Source organism: Aulonocara sp. 'chitande type north' Nkhata Bay, linkage group LG19 (assembly GCF_057382095.1).
Source record: "Aulonocara sp. 'chitande type north' Nkhata Bay isolate Kocher_YH1m ecotype deep benthic linkage group LG19, A_spYH_male_GT1.1, whole genome shotgun sequence".
Taxonomy (NCBI): domain Eukaryota; kingdom Metazoa; phylum Chordata; class Actinopteri; order Cichliformes; family Cichlidae; genus Aulonocara; species Aulonocara sp. 'chitande type north' Nkhata Bay.
Window position 1 is genome coordinate 29343163 of NC_141362.1, and position 21963 is coordinate 29365125.

The 21963-nt window shown below is 45.7% G+C and overlaps 1 protein-coding gene across 6 annotated transcripts in view; it reads right to left on the reverse strand.

The window, feature by feature from the left end:
* Positions 1–363: 363 nt before the first annotated feature.
* Positions 364–21963, reverse strand: part of lrrc9 (leucine rich repeat containing 9) — a 31799-nt gene continuing 10199 nt past the window's right edge. The window contains exons 1-27 of one of the 6 annotated variants that reach the window (XM_086274583.1): positions 21677–21742; positions 21314–21469; positions 21001–21218; positions 14186–14317; positions 13904–14077; positions 13710–13827; positions 13220–13355; positions 12990–13130; positions 12758–12882; positions 11796–11975; positions 11589–11708; positions 11244–11435; positions 10927–11052; positions 10620–10760; positions 10335–10512; positions 10029–10249; positions 9795–9917; positions 9585–9715; positions 9404–9512; positions 9173–9312; positions 8526–8662; positions 7854–8071; positions 6949–7017; positions 5919–6053; positions 4701–4878; positions 3150–3276; positions 364–3028 (exon numbers count right to left, since the gene is read on the reverse strand). In XM_086274583.1, coding sequence (XP_086130709.1) covers positions 2995–3028; positions 3150–3276; positions 4701–4878; positions 5919–6053; positions 6949–7017; positions 7854–8071; positions 8526–8662; positions 9173–9312; positions 9404–9512; positions 9585–9715; positions 9795–9917; positions 10029–10249; positions 10335–10512; positions 10620–10760; positions 10927–11052; positions 11244–11435; positions 11589–11708; positions 11796–11975; positions 12758–12882; positions 12990–13130; positions 13220–13355; positions 13710–13827; positions 13904–14077; positions 14186–14317; positions 21001–21218; positions 21314–21469; positions 21677–21679 — 3762 coding nt within the window. In that variant the 5' untranslated portion in view covers positions 21680–21742 and the 3' untranslated portion in view covers positions 364–2994. Of the gene's footprint in view, positions 3029–3149; positions 3277–4700; positions 4879–5918; positions 6054–6948; positions 7018–7853; positions 8072–8525; positions 8663–9172; positions 9313–9403; positions 9513–9584; positions 9716–9794; positions 9918–10028; positions 10250–10334; positions 10513–10619; positions 10761–10926; positions 11053–11243; positions 11436–11588; positions 11709–11795; positions 11976–12757; positions 12883–12989; positions 13131–13219; positions 13356–13709; positions 13828–13903; positions 14078–14185; positions 14318–21000; positions 21219–21313; positions 21470–21676; positions 21743–21963 lie in introns of those variants that run through there. The other 5 variants (XM_086274579.1, XM_086274580.1, XM_086274581.1 and 2 more) reach the window with 5 other exon arrangements.

A 21963-nucleotide genomic window follows, 5' to 3' on the forward strand; every position in this document is an offset into this window, starting at 1 on the left:
CAATAACGGCAACATGTCCACAATCCTCCCATAGCGCCGCGTATTTAAAATCATTGCTGTGTTTTTGTCAAAGCCCTCTGGTGAAGAATATCCACTTGAATTAACACTTAAGTCATTAAAGGAGAAACACATTGCAAATTGTATGAAATATGAAAGGCTGATACCAAATTACCCAAAAGCAAACCATCTGACAAAGCTCCGAAAATTGATTCCTGATAAATTTGCAAGAAAATTATGCATTCGTTCTCTTGTTTGGTTGTTCTGTTAACTTGTTTTTGCCATTTCGCAATACACTTTGCGTGATTGAAATAATGTTATTAATGACACACAAGTTCAATAATGTTATAAACGACACATGATTCCTGAAATGGAAAGCAATTAAGATTTAATGCCTCTGTGATGCGGGCTCTTATCCAAAATGTCTGCACAAAATAAAAGCAGTTTCCTTTTCATTCTGACTGTCACTCTCACTCCATTCTTTTCTCTCCTCTTGCCAGTCACGATTTATTCCACAGGAAACAAATTACAGGCAAATCACAAGCGACAGCAATAACTCAATGACAGATTTCAAGAGAAGCAATATGTCAAGATAGAGGATGTATTTGTAAGGATAAAATGAACTTGGGCCATAATATGCACCTTTTGAGAACAAAATAATTTTCCTTGATGACTTGCAGTTGGTCGTCAATTGCAAGTTCATTTTTTCCAAAAGCAATTTCAACTCAAGTGATGATGTTGATGAAATTGTAGCCCCTATCAAAGCACTTCTAAAAGTTAATACAGGTTGGCGAATGTGTAATGCATGTGGAGTGTAACGTCGGTCATCCATTACACATGCGGCGCATTTTCGACAAGCACTGCACAACGTGCAGCGTTAACCTCCGCATCAAACTTCAATCCGCGTCGTCACCCCTCTAACCTCCCCTCCAACACTTGAACCTGAGTAGATAGCTGTGAAAACGCGGTCCATTCAGCAATTATTCACAGAGTCTTGGACTAATGGTGCTCTGAATGCACAGACACAGCAAATGTAGGGAGTTAGTGGACCAGCAGTAATGGCCCCATGCAGAGCATGCGTTTTTCTGTGTGTGTGTGTGTGTGTGTAGCGAGGTTTTTGGGGGGAAGGGGGCAGGCATCATCTATAACAGATTCACAACAAGCTCAAACATGTCTAATTCTGAATCCAGATTACAACTGCAGAGGACAGCTCACTCCCCCCTTCTCCACCCCTCACTCTCACTCTCTGCGTCTCTTCTTCTCCTTCTTCTCCCTCTCGGTCACTCCTGCCTTCATATAAGGCAGATGAAAACATAACCTGTCACATTCCATCCCATTAAACCAGCAACAAACCATGTGGTCTACTCACATGGAGGAGCTAGGAAAGGCAGCGAGATAGACAGAGGGAGCAGTGCATCTGGGTTCGCACAGAAGTGATGAATTATTCACAATCTTTATGATAATGTCGTTTTAATGTAAGAAACACTGAAAGATATGCAGATATGAGACACGCCGTGCAAAGTGGCATGCTCACTATAAGCTTACACCACGCACGACAGGAATTAGAAATATATTTATAACCATCCATACTGCGCATACTGTACTCAAATATAAAATGTGTAATTATCCTCTGCAGTACCTAACGCATTAGAGCACTCACACTGAGCCCCCAAATCTCTCCTGTGCTTTTTTCTTTTTCAAGAGAAGTACATCAGCTGCCATTTGATGTCAGGCAGAGCAGGGTAATGACAGTGCACTCACTTGTGCAGTCATTAGCCCCGCTTAATGCTGGGAATTAACACAAATTAAGTGAAGTTAAGTACATGCATTAGGGGAGCTTGTTTGGGGAGAGCTTTTCACTTTTTCTGCGTAGAGCTGGCTTATTTCTGGGATGTTGAGCAAAAAGGCTGCACGGAAAGAGAGACACAAAAGTGAAGTGCAAACATCCTCCTTCAGCTTACAGCATACAGGTCAAAACTCACTGACTGATTAGCAGTGTTAATGGAGCTCTAAGGACACCTAGTGGTCATGTTAACACCACCAATGCATAATCTCTGCAGCGAACACTGTGTCTTTTAAACTGGCGATTTCATAATTATATTCCTCTGTGTAATTTTGCACAAATTTTGTTATAAAACCTCAAGTTGCTATGTTGATCTAATGTATGATAGTCAGCAGAGCAACTGTGAAAGCAATGAAGCTTTTTATTTAAATGTTTCCCGTTGCAGTAAGGAGTTTTTACTTCACATATTTATGCCTTATGTGGCTTATTCAGACTGGTGTTTTTGTTGACTGTGGCACCACTAGATTATGCCAACAGGAAAACAGGAAGAATATATTTTAATGCTCCACTGAGCTAACATCATAAACACAAAGTGGAGTGGGTTCATTACAACACAGGAGATTTGCACGTTAGAGACGAAACTGCTGTGGGCTTTTCGAAAAGAGGCTAACATGATGAAACTGACAATCTCTGAAATCCATTTGGACCGTATTCAAGATTATATCTTTATCTGAGCGACTGCAGATTATTGTCCACAGAGAGGTGTGCTAAAGCTGGATTATCCACTTGTTGGGGATGCATCTGACCCGATGGACGCGGCATGCCAGCCTCACACGCCCTTACATCTGTGTGTTTTTTCTACTTGTTTGCAAAAGATGAGATGGCATTCAAAATGACACCAAAACCTCTCATCCTCAGATTACCATGGTTAGTGATCCGCATATAAAAAAAATGAAGTCTCAATCATTATATATGCATTTGAGAGGAAGGCACGACATGTGCCCCCCCCAAAAAACGGCCTAATTTACATCAGAGGCAGTTCAGTTTAAAGTGCTGCTTGTATTAACTAATAGTAATTTATTAAAACATACAAAAATCCCACGATTTAGATACACATAGATTATTGTTGTCATTAATTTCACACCAGGACATAAAAACACACAACAGCAATGGCCGCCATATGTGTTCACCTCGTGTTCCACCTCTTCTGATTCCTACTGGGGTGGAAGTCTACCGCCATTTGGGAATCTGGAATACAACAAGTGTAAACAAACTTTTAGTTTACTCTGAGTTCTTTTTAAAAGTTTTCCATCAGGAAAAATAAGGAGAAAAAAAATCAGATATACACTGTTTTTTTTCTTTTACCAACCTGCTGTCTTGTTCTTGTTGTCTGTTCCCAGCAGTGGTCGGAATGTTGCTTCCTGTTCTTCGGTTGTGTCTGAAGTAAATATCAGTTTGGCCACTTCGAGCAACGTTACTGTGTTTGTGCTTCTTACCTGGGTGGGGAGTTAATACAGGCGTAATATTAGATATCACTGAAACGTCTATCATTCTTACTGCGACAGAGCACAAAGGAGAACAGCTAATCTCTATATAACAAGTTACATATGGCAGCTGAAAACAAGGCATTTTTACATCAAGAAGAAAAAGAAACCCAATTCCAAGACGTTAGGAAACTGTGTAAAACTAAAAACCGATTACAACAATTTACAAACCCCATAAACCAATAATTTTATTTACCGCAGAACACAGTAAATATCTCAAATGTTTAAACTGAGAAAATTAAAAATTTTAAGGAAAAATGTTTTCAAATTTTGAAGGTGATAGGAGCAACACCTCTGACAAAAGATAATTGGTAGAAAGGCGATAAAAGGCTGGAAAAAGTAAGTGGTACTAAGAAAAAACAGATGGAGGAACATTTTGCAACAGTTTTCTACAAAAAAAACTCAACACAAAATTAAGAAGACTTTTAATATCTCATCGTCTACTGTACATAATATCAACAAAAAATTCTGAAATTCCAGAGAAATCTCTGTGCGCAACAGATAAGACTGAAAATATTGGATGTCTGTGATCTTCGGGCCCTCGGGTAGCACTGCATTAAAAACGAACATGATTATATCATGGAAATCACTGCATGGGCTTAGGAATCCTTCCTGAAATCATTGACTGTGAACACAGTTCACTCCGCCATCCGCAAATGCAGATCCAAGCTCTATCACACAAACAAGAATCCATTTGTGAACATGAGCCGTCTTCTCTGGGCCGAAGCTCTTTTAAAATGAACCGAGGCAAATTATAAAACTGTTCTGTGGTCAGAGGAATCCAAATTTTGCATTCTTTTTAGAAAGCAAGGATGAAAAATCCTCCAGAGTAAGGAGGGGAAAGACAATCAACACTCAGTTCAAAAGCCTCCATACCGGTTTTAGAGCAACATATGCACCTATCCAGACATCTTTTCAGCAAGACAATGCTAAACCACATACTGAACCTATTACAACAGCACAGCTTCATAGTAGAAGAATGTAGTGCTGAACTAGCCAGCCTGCTGTCCAGACGTTTCACCAATCGAAAAGATCTGGTGCACCATAAAACCAAAAATCAAACAGCTCAGCAGATCCAGGACTATTCAGCAATATATTTGTCTCCCAAATGTCAAGCAAGTGATGTAGACATCAGTTCCCAGATGTTTATAGACTGTTGTTAAAAGAAGACCGACTGCTACACAGTGGTAAACATGGACCTGTCCCAACATTTTTAAATTGTGTTGCTGCCATCAAATTGAAGAGAATCTTTTTCTTGAATGGTACATTTTCTTATTTTAAAACTCTGATGTGTTTTCTGTGATCACATTTTATTCTATTTAGACTTTACACAGCATCCCAACTTTTTTGGATTTGGGTTTGTATGTTATACTCACATTTGTATGTGTAATGGTCTTCGTCTATGTTATTTTGCAGGACATTGTGCCCGTGCATCACATTCTGCGGCCCTCCGCTTACACTCATTACTCTTAGAGTGGGGTTGTGGGGCACGAGCAGTCCAGGAAGGTTAACTTCACTTGTAGGAAGGAGAGCTCCGGGATGATGGGAGTATGGCTTTAAAAAACAAGGAGGGAATAAGGAAAATGGACATAATTCTCCAGGACAGAACTGATGTGAAGTATAACATGCAAACATGATCTATTAAGTGCATCTAAGTTCCTCACTAGTATATGTATTCTAACATAAAACATTTTTTCTCCACTTTTCTATCTCTGCTGCTGTCCACGGTCCATGCAATGTGTCCACTACACCCTACACACTTGCCAGGGGACTGGGGATTAGATTGCTTGCTGTTCCACATATGTAAGCATCTTATAGGCCAACAGTAATTACTACGCATAAATAACAACATTTACATTCAAGCAAAGCAGCTACAGGCACAGATTGAAAGTGACAACTCAGATGGCATTCATGAGAGTCAACAGAGGGAGGGCTGCATTTGTGTTTTTAATGAGAAAACCCAGGATCTCTGCTCATTTCCATACTTACGTCTAACAAGCAGAGGGGGGTCGTGTTGACCTGGCTAATAGGGGATAAATCCACTGGTGCATTATCGGCCGGGCACATTTCATCTAATCAGCAGGATGATGCTAGCAGGCTTAGACCGCTTTTAATTCAGTGCTGCGGGAGAATTACTGTCCCGGTTTCTCATTACATGAACATTAAATCAGTCATACTAATATCAGTCATACTATTCAGGGTGGCTGTGGTTTGGATGTTGGCATTTTGACTCTTCCAGCTGGACTACATCTTTCATGATAAGGCCCATTATGCTATTTTGCATACACAGTGTCTTCATTTGTACATTTGTAATTCAGTCAGAATTAAAATTCAACTAAAGTACAGTAGGAGAGGATAGGGGTTCGTATCTCAGCTATACGCTAACCTTACATGTATTTGTTAAAATTTCCAAAGACTGAGGTCAAGAGTGTTTCCCACCTCTCTTAGAAACAAAACAGAGGGAAATTGGAGTTTTGCTGGCTCAAAGCAAGAGTTAAAATGTATCTTAAACATAATCTTTGGAAGAAAAAATTACTGTGTAACATTTAACAGGTGTGACGACCCTACGCATTGGATCGAGCATGCATTTGTACAGTTCTCACTGATGAATCAGCATTGAGGAGTTCCACCCTGGTTCTTTCCTCCAGAGTGATGTCCACACCATCCAGGACCTGCAGCTGGGGCAGGCGAAGCACCACTGCTGGTCTGTGGACAGAATTGCGTGCCACCTGAAAAACAAAACAAAACAAAACAAAAAGACAAACAAATGTTTGGTTAAACAGTCTGGCTATCAACCACTCCTCAGAAATATTAATTCTGGAGATGAGCCCAGTCTGCTTTGAGGCATCTGGGATAAATATGATGCTATGTGGCTCCCAGTGTATTTACCATGTTCCCAGCAGCTATTCCAGTGACCCAGCTGACAGCAGCACATAGGTCCCTTCCCAGCTGAGGGCACCCTGTATGCCAGGCTATACACCCAGCCTGTACAGCCACAGAACTGCCTGTTCCTGCAGGACACTTCTGCTTTGATGAGGTTGTGAGTGCATGCCAATGGATGTCCATTGAAAAAGGAGGAGACAGACTTTGGCTAGGGAACATAGCTAAAGGATCTCATGCGGTCAACAGCAGGAGGTATTGTCTCCAGGGTGGCTGTTGGCCTCTACCCCCTGGCAGGATTAACCCCACTACCACCACCACCCCCACCGCATGGGAACAGAAGGGGGATGAGATCGAGCAGTAAAGAGGCTACCGCAGCTGAGCATTACCCAGTGGACAATAGACAGGCCCTGGGCTGCAGGCACTGCTAAGGCCTGCATGAGCTCCAGATGGGTGATGTAACAGGGCCAATAGCACACAGCCATTTGGTCAACGAATTTGTCTCTGATGCCAGCCAGTTTGAGGCACAGCAGACGGTCCATCGTGTAATCACTTAATTTGGAACCTCAGAATTACCCTGTGTTAGCGTATCGGATTGTGAAAATGAGAACTCTGCGTGCTTTTGATCATTTGTTCAAGAGATCGTGAGTTCAAGATATGTTCTGTGACTGACAGCAAGTGGATGCAAATAAAGACAGAACCCACCCAATGGACAAACTGCCTATAAAACTTGTTAATACTCACAGGATTGCCAACAACAGAGAGCTCCTTCAGTGAGGGAAGAGTTTCTAATTTGTCAAGCTCTGCGATGTCCTGCAAAGAAGTAGAGAGGCAAAGATTATTTCAAAGTTCTTTTTTACTCATAACCCCTCATTTAGCTGTTCCTTGCTATGTGTTGATAACAGAGGCATTTGCATCAGGGCTGAACCTTTCATAATTTTGGTGTGGGCAGGATGGAAGCAGCTGATGGGAGAGATTACATGTGTGAGCCCTCATTAATCTCATGAGAGACTTTGGGCACGCAACAGGCCATGGGGATGTTTTCTCTCATTCCCAGCTTTATACTCGGACTTGGCTGTGATTCAAAGACGCCCCCACTGTGAGGAATAACGCTCTGGATGATTGCTTTATTTCTATGTCTTAATTGAATGCGTGAAAACATTAAGGAAGTGATGGGAAGAAGGAACCGGCAACAAAAGTGCAAATCGCTCGCTCTGTGTGAGGAGATGCAGCCCGAGAAGCTGATTACACGTTGTCCTGATTGTTCCCCTGATTCTTTATACACACGGCCGTGACCTTCAATCAAACTTGATTCTCCTTAATGCGACCCCTTGCATGCCACAGTGGGTAGTAATGACTCACTATACTTCAAGTCTTACTTTGCAAATGCAGGGAAAAGTAATACTGCTGCACAGTGAACAAAATACATCTGACACATGTGAACCAATCAGTAAAAGTTGGTAGTAAATCGCAAAACTGCACAAAAGATGGCTGTGACCTCGGCGGTGACCTCAAGAAATCACGGCGTTCTGAGTTATTCATGCAGTTTAATTGAATATGCCGTTTCATTAAAATTGTGAATATAAACATTTTTTTAAAATCTAGCATGCGAGGAGGCTGCTACTACTACCTCTGCTGAAGCTGAATACCTGCAGCTTGTTCATGTCGAGGGAGAGCTTGCGAAGCTCAATCAGAGGATCGAGATGGTTCAGCTCCCGGATCCGGTTCTGTGCCAGGTGCAGCTCTAGGAGGAGAGCCTGGGCTGCGAAAGAGTTCTTGGTCAGAGTTTTAATCCGGTTTCTGTTCAACACAAGCTCTCTGAGTTGGTGAAGCCCTTCCAAGCCTTCCACTTGGTTTATCTCATTGCCTGTTGAGAGACCAAACTTTAGAAAATCAAAACGAACAGACATTCCAAACAGTACCCTAATATTTCTATATACTAACTACTAGAGTAAATTGCACACCTTGAAGAATATAAAAGGCAGAATTTTAGGCCCATATAAACACTTCTTGGGTATTTCTTGCTTGACTCGGCTGTAAACAGTGCTGAAATTACAAACCAATCTTCCAAAGGTTTCTAAGAAAGAAAAGTAGGGTTGGCTTTGTGGGACAAATCACCCCAGCAAAGCAAAACTCAATCAAAAGCCATCAAAAGCTGTTGAAAAGAAAGTCAATCATTCTTTTCTTTGCGTCTCATCCCCCACCTGGCCTTAGGTCTATTGGGGAGACTTTGCTCTTTGCGCTTGCCTTTTCACAGCCTCTGTGTAGTGCACTTTTAAACGGCTTGCAGAGAAAAGGGTGGCAACGTCAACCATACATACCTTCAAGGAAGAGTGCTTTAAGATTGGTGAGCCTGCTGAGCTGCAGATTGGCCATATTGGAGATGCCATTGTGACTCAAATGAAGCACCTCCAGGCTTCCCATCAGTGGCTCCAGGCTGCCAGTGGGCCCAGTATCCCTTAAACGCAGTTAGAGAAAGGCCGTTTGAAATCTCGGTGGTTAAACGAGCACCTCGTTGTCCCTCCCGCTGCCACGTCTAACTGGTCAGACCTCACAGGTGCAGACCACATCAAGGCAATCACAGTCTGGCTAAACAAATGGATGGCTCTCACAGCACTACATTGTGTAGTGGTTCTGCACAACAAATATTTCATCTAATGTTTATATTAATCTACAGACTAAATAGGTTTTAATTGTTTAGTTTATTGTAGTCTTTACCTCAAAGGAAATGCCCCATTTTAAATGCTTACTTTTTTTATATATTAAAAAAGAATTTCTCTGACTGAAACTCTGACTATAAATAAATTCATCATAGTTTGCCAGCAGCTTCTGTTAAATTTAAGGCAGCTCACACATTGGCTGGTCAGTGCTGCCCCCTCATGGTTAGACTGCACAAAACTCTACTGAAATACTTTTAAAAGAAGCTTGTTTTTGCACAAAACCCATAAATAAAACTACACTAGATTACCTGCTGGCTTTAGATGTGCTCTGTTGGCTGTAGCCACTGGAGTGCACTTTGCTGTATAGTATCTGTCTGCTTGTCAGATGAGTCTGAGTCTTCTGCCTGGGCAGAATTGACTCTATGTGGTTATAGTTGAGACACAGAGCCTGTAAACAATACAACATAAATAATTTATTTGAACATGATGCATTTCCAGCCAGTGTATTACAGTGTACTGGCATTTGGTGCACTGTGTACTTTGATGTTGGGCAGGTGGATGAGGCCTGAGAAGGATGTGAGGTTGCTATGGTCTAAGTTGATGCAGCGCACATTACGGAAGAGTTCTGGTGGAGACAGATCAACTATCCTGTGAGAAAAAAATATATTTTTAAGGCTTTATCTTTCTTTATAATCTGTTTTATTACAACACTGTTATTACCTAATGGAACAGGCCTGAAGGTTTAGGTGTGTGATTTCTGTGTAGTTTGAGTGGCCCAGCTTCTCTGCCACTGTGTCGGTGGTCAGTCTTCCCATAAACATATTCTTTGCGCTCTCACACTCACTTGCTTCCTAGAGAAAACAGCAGAAAAGAAGAGCAATTACAAAATACTGGAAACAACCGCTGTAATATGACTTTTTAAGCTCATACCACTGCAATTCCATCCAGAGCTTTGAGGAAGGGGAGATGAAACACTACATATATTCGATAGTTTTCCAGTTTCTCCACTAAAGGGTTCCCACAGAGATCCAGGATTAGGAGGTTTGTCAATCCCTGAAAAGCAAAATGGTCACATAAGCTCACATAGTAAAATGAATTTAAATTAAATTCTACTCTACTTATTTCACCTTCTCATCCATTTTTAAATGTTAACTAGATGCTCACTTTCAGACAGTAGATGTCTCTTGATGTAGAGATCTGGTTGCTGCCGATGTAAAGTTCAAGGAGAGACCGAAGTCTCTGGATGCCATGAAGAGAAGCAATACAGTTGTTCTCAGCTGACAGAAAAGACAAGCTGGACAGCCCGTCGAGAGTTGAGACGTCCAGACTGGTTAGCCGATTCCCATCTACACTCAGTTTATTTAGGCAATGGAGTCGTGTGAGGCCTGAGGAAACAGTGACCAAATACAGACATGGAAACAATGACGGCACTGTGTGATTTCTCCTTGGGAAGCGGAGAGTGCGACTGACCACTGAGTGTGCAAATACTGTTGTTGTTTAGGGACAGTTCTTCCAGCTTCAGGCAGTTGTCCAGACCCTCGACTTTTGAGATCTCGTTATCATTAAAGGAGGCCCAGCGCAGGTTCACCAGCTTACTTAGATTGATCATCTTGGAAATCCTCTTGTTGTCAAGGTTCAGGGTGGTGATCTGGTCAGCAATTTGGTAGACACAAAAGGTAACGAAGATCAACATCATCCCACCTAGTACCGCTCCTAAAAACGTCTTTACTGAGAAGCCCACATGCTGAAGCTCACTTTTGCAGTCCAGTCTTGGTCCAGTTCTTTACCAAGACCCCAGGGTGATGGACTCAAATGATACAGGAGCTGGGCTGTTGACAGCAGACTAAGAGTGCGGGGACGGTCACTCTTGGTACGCGAGTGTGCCAGAAGAGACGCCTACGAGCAGTGTCAACGAGTCTGATTGAATTACCATACTTCACTTAAAACATTTACTTTAATCCATCAATTTTGGATTTGTTCATTTAAACAACGTCTCTTTACATAGATCAGCTCAACCAAATAAAATCTAGTATATAAGAAGGAATATTGACAAAATCTTCACCTGGTTAATTTTGGACCCAGCTGCCATCTGAACAGCTTCAGCAGCCTCCTCCTCTGCTACCAGCACATCATCCAGGTGTGTGAGGTTCATGAGATGGCCTAGTATGGTCATTCTGACTGCCTCGGGCTGGAAGAAGGGAAACATCTTCACTCAGTGACTTCTACAATTTGAGGCCACTTTCAGTGGTATAGTTTGAAACATAGACTCAGATTCATATTTTTAACATATATATTCTGAGCATATACATAGTATTACTATTGCTGAGGTTCAACCTTGAATATTTCGAGTTATTTTTTCTATTTGATCACAGCACACACCCTGTTCCAAGGATTGTATCGAGTGTCCAGTTTCAGCAGAGCAGGTGTGTGTTTTCTGAGCACAGCTGTATCCTCTCTGACCTTGGTCAGCTTGTTCCAGCGCACATCGAGTTGTTTGAGCTGTCCCAGCCCCCGCAGACCTTCCAGAGTCACCAGGTGGTTAAAGCTAGCGTCCAAAAACTCAAGATTTGGCTGTAGTTTAGGTAAGAGAGCAGGTGAGAGTTCCACTTTATGGCTATGCAGCCACTATTCAGTTTCACAAATAATAGAGAGGGACATCATAAAAGAAGCATTCTTTGACTTAAACACACTCTTAAGTATTATCTTAACATTATTTTGTATTACCATGTGAGAAATGTCATCAAGGTGCGTGAACTCATTGAAGCTGACAGTAAGATGCCTTAGAGCCGTGAGGCTGGAAATCTCCTTTATGTTGCTCAGGCTGTTGCCATGAAGGTTAAGCACCTGGAGATTCAATGCAACAATGATGGTTCAAACTGAAATGAAACTGCTTCATATTCAACCTCTTATTTAAAACGGCAGAGCACTTACTGTGATTTGACTGAGGACATTGGCTCGGGCAACACTAAGCAGAATTTTATCATCCAAGCTCAATAACTTGGGCTGAGGTTTAAGAACAGGTTCCCTGTTGAGGACTTCTTTGTCCAGAGCAACATCATTGGAAGGATCTCTGTCTGTGCTATGGCTCAGCAGTGTAGGTTTGTCTTTGTCCTAGACAAGGCAAATCAAAATGTTTACAACATGTACTGCCAACAGATGCATTTTTTTAACTTGCTTTTTTAAATTAATATTATAATTAATAAATATGACGTCTAGATAGATAGGTGGGGAGCAACCAACACATACTCATCATAATTCATGCACAGAAACATAACCTGCACAAACAATTGCACTTTCATGTTTCTAAACTCTTAGTTTAGTTTAGTTTCCCACATGAAAACAAACCCATCAAATCAAGGGATGTAGCGCGAAAACTGCAGCTCAGCTGTCTGATCTCCAACCTCAATAAAAAATGTCCTTCATCTATTTAGAGGCTTCCAACCGATGCAGCTAACTCTTAGAAATGATGACGGCGGATATTTTAGATCTGTCACAGGCAGCAGATGAATAACCTGGTCTGTACAGACAAAAGTAAACACATTACATGTCAATAATTGAAGATCCAAAAGTCAAACTCCAGATCTGCCCTCATTTTTTCTGAATAGGAACTTTAAGTGCTTGATCTATGGCATCCAATTCACGATGAATGCGTTGAAGGTAAGCTGAGGTTCAGTACCTTGCCCACGAAAAACATGGGCATCACCAAATTTGTGATTACTAAATAACCTGCACTTCCTAAATCACAGGGATTGAAACTGAGATTTAGGCATGTTATCGCTTTAAATAATGCAGCAATTTTTCAATATCTAAATATTAAAAGATGAAGAAACACCGCCATAGAGAACAATTGTGTTTCGTCTGTGACAGTCAAAGGAATGTATGCAATAATTTACCTGAGTGATGTATTCATAATATATGATGTACTCGGGCAGGACAAGCTCGTGGTCAAACACAAACCACTGCCTTCGGCGGGGACTGGACTCAAGATCAGTGTGTGTTTTCTTGGAGCCAGGTCTTTCTGAATGAAAAGGACACAGAGATGTAAAAATAATTGGGAGTGAAGAAATAAGCAACAACAATTACAAAAAAGGCAACTGCTGTTGTTCCTTTTAATTCAGTGAATACCTTCACTCATTGCAGATCTGTGCTTTGTCTCCACACTGCGATACACAGAGTAAACTCCAGGATAATTGCTTCTGTCCACTGGTTCTCCATCTCGGATGGGCATGCTTCTACCCACGAACACTTTGGAAACATTGACCTGACCTACAAGCAAAAGAGCATTAGCAGTTTAGCTTCTAAAAAAACAGCATAAAAACATAATGAAATGAATGAAATCTGTAAAATGACCTCACCGTGCCTGAAGGGAATCGTATCCATGCTGTGTTTAGTGTGACCTTGGCTGGTCTGGCGAAGTGTGTACTCAATTCTGGACTGCTCGTTCAAACTCAGGCTATTGGAAAAAGGTATAGCACCCTCTTTTCCCATGGCCTAATTTAGAGAGTCATCGCGTAAAAAAGTGAAAGCGTGAGAATAACACAAGTCAAGCATATTCTTCTGTAACCCTAATGTGGTTACCTCTCCATACAGACACAAATCAGGCACACATAAAGTTTCACACAAATATAAATTTCCCTCATTTTAGTATTCATTGCAATCTGCTCCATAAATGAGCGTGATAATTTCTTTTTGCACATATCGTTTACTGCACTGTGTACAAGTGTGCAGGCGTTGAGTGATAAACTGTCTAATGTGTGGCTAATTAGCTTCAATTACTCCCCTAATTGTTAGTAGAATAAATGTGTGTGATAGGAGCTTGTGCATCCTTTCTGGTAGCACACATACCTTCTGCTGCTCTGTTGTTTTGAAGCCTTCCTGGAGAATCTGCAAAGTTTCATCCTTCTCACATTTTTCAGGGTCAACTATGTAGAATAAATACTCCAGCTGACGTCTGTAATTCCTGCTTAGAAAGAATAGAGTTACAGTATGAAGCTTAACATAGTCGTTAAAATCTGCTCATCATCTGTTTCGTGCCTTACTGGGAAGATAAATCTTCGCTGGCTAGCAAACGGTGAATCTTGTCCTCAAAGCAAAGTCTCAGTGCACTATTGTGGATGCGGATAACTCTATTCACCCTAATATCAGTGATGCCATACGTTTTGTAGTCTGATGGAGAGAAGCGGGAAAGTAGGAGGTCACAACAAGAAGTAAACCTGTCGGTCAGAGCAAAAGAGAAAAGAAGGAGAGTATATTTCCCATTTGTTACTGTGAATTGCATAGTGGTTACAGTTACAGTGGATGATACTGAACAGTAAAAGTACCAAGGATCTGTGGAGCAGCCCTCCTCCAAACGGATATTTCCAACACTTTCTAGCTCCATCAGTAGAAACTGCACCGTATACTCCATCCTATTTGTGGCTCGGGCCAAATCACGCTCGTACCAGATGTGAATCCTGAATATAAGATTAGGAACATCAATTTTTCAGATTAAAAGTTTCAGTTTAGCTCTGTGCTGTCCCCTAAGAGATCAATTTACATACAGGGAGTGCAGAATTATTAGGCAAATGAGTATTTTGTCCACATCATCCTCTTCATGCATGTTGTCTTACTCCAAGCTGTATAGGCTCGAAAGCCTACTACCAATTAAGCATATTAGGTGATGTGCATCTCTGTAATGAGAAGGGGTGTGGTCTAATGACATCAACACCCTATATCAGGTGTGCATAATGTCACGGCCGGGCGGATCGCACACAGTAATTCGGCGTGCCCGTGTGGCGTGCTGGCTAGACCCAAGCGCGGCGAAGGCTAGCGGTGGGTTTGGAGCAGACACGCAGTTATTCTAGTAATGACCTGAGCACGAAGCGTGGCTTCGGAACGGTCGTTACAGACAGAGAGCGAGCGGAGCCGGGAAGAGGAAAAGGATTGAAAGGGGTTGTAACTCACAGTTGCTGGATCAGGCGGAGACTGATGTCGCAGAGTTTCGGAGCTCGTGACACGAGGATACTGATGTCTGAGCGGCGAACAGGTGGGTGGCGTCTCTCTTTTAACCCCGGCCCCGTGATCAGCTGATCACAGCCGATCACCGGCTGACAGGACCCCCCCCCCGAGGACCGGCACCCGACGGGCCAGGACGGCGGCGACGGAAATCTGAGATGAGGGAAGGATCCAAGATGAAGCGGGACGGCACCCAGGAGCGCTCATCAGGGCCGTAGCCAGCCCAGTCCACCAAATACTGGACCCCCCGGCCCCGGGGACGAGAGTCCAAAATCCGACGGACAGTGTAGACAGGACCCCCATCGACGATCCTGGGCGGGGGCGGGGCCCGGGAGGGGGGCGCCAGTGGGGAAGCGACGTGCCGCTTAAGCTGCGAGACGTGGAAAACCGGATGGACCTTCATGGCGGGCGGAAGCCGGAGACGGTAAGCCACGGGGTTGAGCCGGGCGGTGACTTCGTACGGGCCGACGAACCGGGGAGCGAGCTTCTTGGACTCGCCGCGCAGCCGTAGGTGCTTAGAGGAGAGCCAGACGCGGTCCCCCGGCCGGAAGGGGTGACCCGGGCGGTGGCGGCGACGATGCTGCCGGGTGTACAGAGCGTTGGCCCGGGAAATGGCAGCCCGCGCCTTGATCCAGGCCTGGCGACAGCGGCGGACCATCCGTTCAGCAGCCGGCACGTCGACCTCCGCTTCCTGATGGCTGAAGATAGGAGGTTGAAATCCATGACAGACCTCAAAGGGCGAGAGACCGGTGGCGGAAGAGATGTGAAGGTTATGAGACAACTCAGCCCACACCAGGTAACGAGGCCATAGCGACGGTTGGGCGGAGACGAAGCACCGTAAGAAGCGCCCCAACTGTTGGTTGGTCCGTTCAACCTGCCCATTGGTCTGAGGGTGATAGCCGGACGAGAGACTGGGAGACGCTCCGATCAGGCGGCAGAAGGCCTTCCAGAACCTGGCGGTGAACTGTGGCCCCCGATCGGAGACTATGTCCTTGGGGAATCCGTGAAGCCGGACGACATGGTCCAGGAGGAGCTCGGCCGTCCGTTTGGCGGAGGGGAGGCCGGCCAGGGCGACCAGGTGCACCGCCTTAGAAAACCGGTCCACAAAGGTGAGGATGGTGTCAAGACCGTCTACAGATGGAAGGCCGGTAACAAAGTCAAGGCCGACATGGGACCAGGGACGTCTCGGCACCGGGAGAGGGTGAAGGTCGCCAGCGGGTGGCTGGGTGGAGGACTTGGCCCGAGCACAGGTGTCGCAGGCGGAAACGAAGTCCCGGACGTCCCGAGTCATGGAGGGCCACCAGAAGGCACGACGGAGGAGCTGGAGGGTTCTGTCGGGCCCTGGGTGACCAGAGAGCGGGGAGGAGTGAGCCCAGAGCAAGGCCTCCTGACGGCACCGGGATGGCACATAGAGCCGCCCAGCTGGGGTCTCCGGCGGAGGCGGTTCGGCGGTCAGGGCGTCCCGGATAGAGTCCTCCAAGGGCCACCGCAGGGGGGGCAGCGAAACAATGAGACGGTAGGATAGGTCCAGGGTCTGGCGTGAAGTCGTCCTGGGTGAACTGCCGGGAGAGGGCGTCTGCCTTGGTGTTCTTGGAGCCAGGGCGGTAGGCGAGGTGGAAGTTGTACGGTTCGAAGAATAAGGCCCAACGGGCCTGCCTTGGGTTGAGCTGCTTGGCAGAACGAATGTGGATCAGGTTCTGGTGATCAGTCCAGATCAGAAATGGTTCTTTCGCTCCCAGGAGCCAATGCCGCCATTCTTCCAAGGCCCACTTGATGGCCAGGAGTTCCCGGTCGCCGACACCATACCGTCGCTGCGTGTCGGAGAACTTCCTTGAAAAGTAGCAGCACGGGTGAAGTTTTCCATCCGGGCCGTGTTGAGAGAGGACGGCGCCAGCGCCAACATCGGAGGCATCCACCTCTACCACAAAATCTCCGGCAGGATCAGGGTGGAGCAGGACGGGAGCTGTAGCAAACCGACGAATAAGGTCTCGGAAGGCCAGTTTCGCACCAGGGGGGAGGCAGAAGGGCTTGGGCAGGTTAGCTGGTTTGGTGAGGGATGTCAGTGGCGCGACAATGGTGCTGAAATTGCGGATAAAGCGCCGATAAAAATTGGCAAAGCCCAGGAAGCTCTGTAGCTGCTTAAGGCTGGAAGGCTGAGGCCACTGGGTCACGGCTTGGAGCTTTTGCGGGTCCATGGTCAGGCCATTGGAGGAGATGGTGAAGCCCAGGAAGGTAGTGGACCGTTGATGGAAGGCACACTTTTCCAGTTTGCAGAACAGCTGGTACTCGAGCAGCCTGCTTAGCACGGCCCGCACATGGCGAATATGGTCTACTTCGGTGCGAGAGTAGATCAGGATGTCATCCAGATAGGCAAACACCCATCGGCCCAGCATGTCCCGCAAGACGTCGTTGATCAGGTGTTGGAAGACAGCAGGGCTGTTGCAGAGGCCGAAGGGCATCACCAGATACTCCCAGTGCCCGTTAGGGGTGATGAAGGCCGTCTTCCATTCGTCCCCTTCTCTAATCCGCACCAAATTGTAAGCGCTGCGTAGGTCTAGTTTGGTGAAGATGCAGGCCTGGGAGAGGGAATCGAGCGCGGTGGATAGCAGAGGAAGAGGATGGCGGTTCTTAACAGTGATTTTATTCAAGCCTCGGTAGTCTATACAGGGGCGAAGCCCGCCGTCTTTCTTCTTTACAAAGAAGAACCCCGCAGCTGCAGGGGAGGTAGAAGGGCGAATGAAGCCCTGTTGGAGAGCCTCAGCGACGTACTCCTCCATGGCTTTGTTCTCTGCGGTTGACAGCGAGAACAGGCGACCACGAGGAGGGACTGCTCCCGGGAGGAGCTCGATGGCCATGTCGTAGGAGCGATGAGGAGGGAGAGCGGCGGCTCGCCTCTTACTGAAGACCTCGGACAGGTCATGGTAAGCCGGAGGGATCCTATCCAGATCGACGGGCTCCGGGGGTGACGCCTCTTCTGACTTTGAGTCCTGTCCAGTCCGGAGGAGAAGGCAGCGGCGTGAACACTGGGGACCCCAGTCCAGGATCTGGCAGGAAGACCAGGAGACGTGGGGGTCATGTCGACGGAACCAGGGGTATCCGAGGATGAGAGGAGAGGAAGGGGCCGAGACTACTAGGAACCGGATCTCCTCCTGATGATCCCCGACAGACATGCGGACTGGCTGGGTCTGGAACTGGACCGGGTAGGGTTGGAGTGGTCGCCCGTCTACTGAGGTCACCGGGAGAAATCGGTCGACGGAAGTCAATGGGATGCGGAGCCGAGAGGCTAGTTTTTGGTCGATGAAGTTCTCGGCGGCTCCGGTGTCCAGGAGGGCTTCGGACGAGAGCTGTTGGGGTTTCAGGTGAAACGTGACCGGTAGCAGAAAACGAGAGGGATCAGAGGAGTGGGAAGGGCCAGGTGGGACACCCCCGCAGTCTACCTGGCGTCGTCGTTTCCCGGCCGTAGCGGGCACTGGGGACGGCGGTGTCGAGCTGATCCACAGTAGGCGCAGAGGCCCTCACGCCAGCGTCTCTCTTTCTCCTCTTTGGGGAGTGCACCCAGCTGCATGGGCTCCTCGCTGGATGTGCTGCTTGGGCTAGCCGTGGCTCCATCAGAGGGGGGAGGAGGTCGCGACGACGTGGTCCGCTGAGGCTGGAAGGGTTTTAAGGCCCGAGGGGCATGGCGAGGCCGCGACATCACGCGTTGGTCGATCTTCAGGGCAAGGTCCACGGCCTCATCCAAGGTCTTTGGGGCCTCACGGCCGGCCATCTCGTCTCTGATGTAATCAGCCAGCCCCTCTAGAAAGATGGAGCGCAGAGAAGCATCTCCCCATTGAAGCTTAGCAGCCAGGGTGCGGAATCGGGAGGCGAAGTAACAGACTGGTCGGCTGCCCTGGCGTAGATGAAGCAGCTGTGACTCCACTTCCACTTCACTGCTGGGGGGAACGAAGGTCTTTTTTAACTCCTCCACAAACAGAGCATAGTCATTACACGCTGCAGACTTATTGTTGTAGAGAGCCGCGGCCCATTCCTGAGCCTGGCCAGACAAGAGAGAGGTGAGCATCGCCACTTTTGCACGGGCAGTGACGTATTTAGTGGGTTGACATTCAAACATCATGTCTAAGGTGGCGAGCAGTCCATCAGGCCGGCCGTCTACTCCGTTCCACTTGTCGGGTAGTCCGATCCGGGGTTCAGCGCTCACCGGCGCTGGCTGACGTTGCAGCGAGGTGACGGAAGAGGAAAGCTGGAGGACAGTTTCGGTGAGAGACTCCATCTTTGTGCTCATCCGATCCACCACACCGCGGAGATATAACACTTCGGCTTTCAGCCGTTCGAATTCCGCTGGGTCTACATGCGGCTCAGACATCCTGTCACGGCCGGGCGGATCGCACACAGTAATTCGGCGTGCCCGTGTGGCGTGCTGGCTAGACCCAAGCGCGGCGAAGGCTAGCGGTGGGTTTGGAGCAGACACGCAGTTATTCTAGTAATGACCTGAGCACGAAGCGTGGCTTCGGAACGGTCGTTACAGACAGAGAGCGAGCGGAGCCGGGAAGAGGAAAAGGATTGAAAGGGGTTGTAACTCACAGTTGCTGGATCAGGCGGAGACTGATGTCGCAGAGTTTCGGAGCTCGTGACACGAGGATACTGATGTCTGAGCGGCGAACAGGTGGGTGGCGTCTCTCTTTTAACCCCGGCCCCGTGATCAGCTGATCACAGCCGATCACCGGCTGACACATAATTATTAGGCAACGTCCTTTCCTTTGGCAAAATGGGTCAAAAGAAGGACTTGACAGGCTCAGAAAAGTCAAAAATAGTGAGATAGCTTGCAGAGGGATGCAGCAGTCTCAAAATTGCAAAGCTTCTGAAGCGTGATCATCGAACAATCAAGCGTTTCATTCAAAATAGTCAACAGGGTCGCAAGAAGCGTGTGGAAAAACCAAGGTGCAAAATAACTGCCCATGAACTGAGAAAAGTCAAGCGTGCAGCTGCCAAGATGCCACTTGCCACCAGTTTGGCCATATTTCAGAGCTGCAACATCACTGGAGTGCCCAAAAGCACAAGGTGTGCAATACTCAGAGACATGGCCAAGGTAAGAAAGGCTGAAAGACGACCACCACTGAACAAGACACACAAGCTGAAACGTCAAGACTGGGCCAAGAAATATCTCAAGACTGGTTTTTCTAAGGTTTTATGGACTGATGAAATGAGAGTGAGTCTTGATGGGCCAGATGGATGGGCCCATGGCTGGATTGGTAAAGGGCAGAGAGCTCCAGTCCGACTCAGACGCCAGCAAGGTGGAGTACTGGTTTGGGCTGGTATCATCAAAGATGAGCTTGTGGGGCCTTTTCGGGTTGAGGATGGAGTCAAGCTCAACTCCCAGTCCTACTGCCAGTTTCTGGAAGACACCTTCTTCAAGCAGTGGTACAGGAAGAAGTCTGCATCCTTCAAGAAAAACATGATTTTCATGCAGGACAATGCTCCATCACACGCATCCAAGTACTCCACAGCGTGGCTGGCAAGAAAGGGTATAAAAGAAGAAAAACTAATGACATGGCCACCTTGTTCACCTGATCTGAACCCCATTGAGAACCTGTGGTCCATCATCAAATGTGAGATTTACAAGGAGGGAAAACAGTACGCCTCTCTGAACAGTGTCTGGGAGGCTGTGGTTGCTGCTGCACGCAATGTTGATGGTGAACAGATCAAAACACTGACAGAATCCATGGATGGCAGGCTTTTGAGTGTCCTTGCAAAGAAAGGTGGCTATATTGGTCGCTGATTTGTTTTTGTTTTGTTTTTGAATGTCAGAAATGTATATTTGTGAATGTGGAGATGTTATATTGGTGTCACTGGTAAAAATAAATCATTGAAATGGGTATATATTTGTTTTTTGTTAAGTTGCCTAATAATTATGCACAGTAATAGTCACCTGCACACACAGATATCCCCCTAAAATAGCTAAAACTAAAAACAAACTAAAAACTACTTCCAGAAACATTCAGCTTTGATATTAATGAGTTTTTTGGGTTCATTGAGAACATGGTTGTTGTTCAATAATAACATTATTCCTCAAAAACACAACTTGCCTAATAATTCTGCACTCCCTGTACACTGTCTCTGTATCTCATCAAAAATGCAAACTCACTCATCTAGCCTCCTGGTCCATAGTTTGAGTCGTTTCCTCAGCGCTTCAATCTTAGCGTGTACTTTGTGCTCCGTGGCTGGATCCTGACTTATGCCACTGATTGATTCATTTCTTTCTGTTAAGCCTTCATCCAGGTGTGGTGGCCCTTCTTCTACGCTTTCTGACAGGCAGGTAGGTTTCTTGCAAACAACTGGCCCCACGGAGAGCTCACGTTCGAGCTAGAAATGCATCCAAATTATAATCGTTCTGTGCACACAAACACCTGAAGCTTTTTAGAGCTGCTACAAAAAGACATTTTATGGAGAGTACATACAAATTTAAGGGCACGAGTGAGAGTCTTGATGCATTCTTCAGGTGACTGCGATAGAGTTTTCTTCCTCTCTATCAGACTGAGCCGGGTCTCTGCTAGTTTCCTCTGAGCTGTGCGTACACGCATATTGTAGTACATCATTTTTTTCATCACTGCAGACTAAAAGAAAAATGAAAAAAAAAAACCTCTTATTTCAGGCTAAAACAAAATAACAGATGCATCAAATATAACTGTTAAATATCTTTGTAAAAAACAAAAATATCAAATGTGGCAGATTAAAGAAAGAAAAAAAAAAGAAAAACAAGAAAACAAAATACATCCACTAAAAACATATAGCTTATTTTTATAGAAACCTAGAAGAAATACCATAAGGCAGGGGTGTCAAACATAAGGCACAGGGGCCAGAATCAGCCCACCAAAGACTACAAACTTGCCCACTGAATGGCTCTGGAAATGTGAAGGACATACATTTTAGAATTTTATCTGTATTTTTAAAAGTTTTGGAGCTTTTAATACAGATAAACACCAAATCAAATAAATAATACACAAAAAACAGAAAGCTCCTGTTTTTTACCACTATAGAAATTTAGGCGTTTTTTAAAATATATTACTAATATTTAGGTATTTATTCACAGACAAAGAAAAAAAAAAAC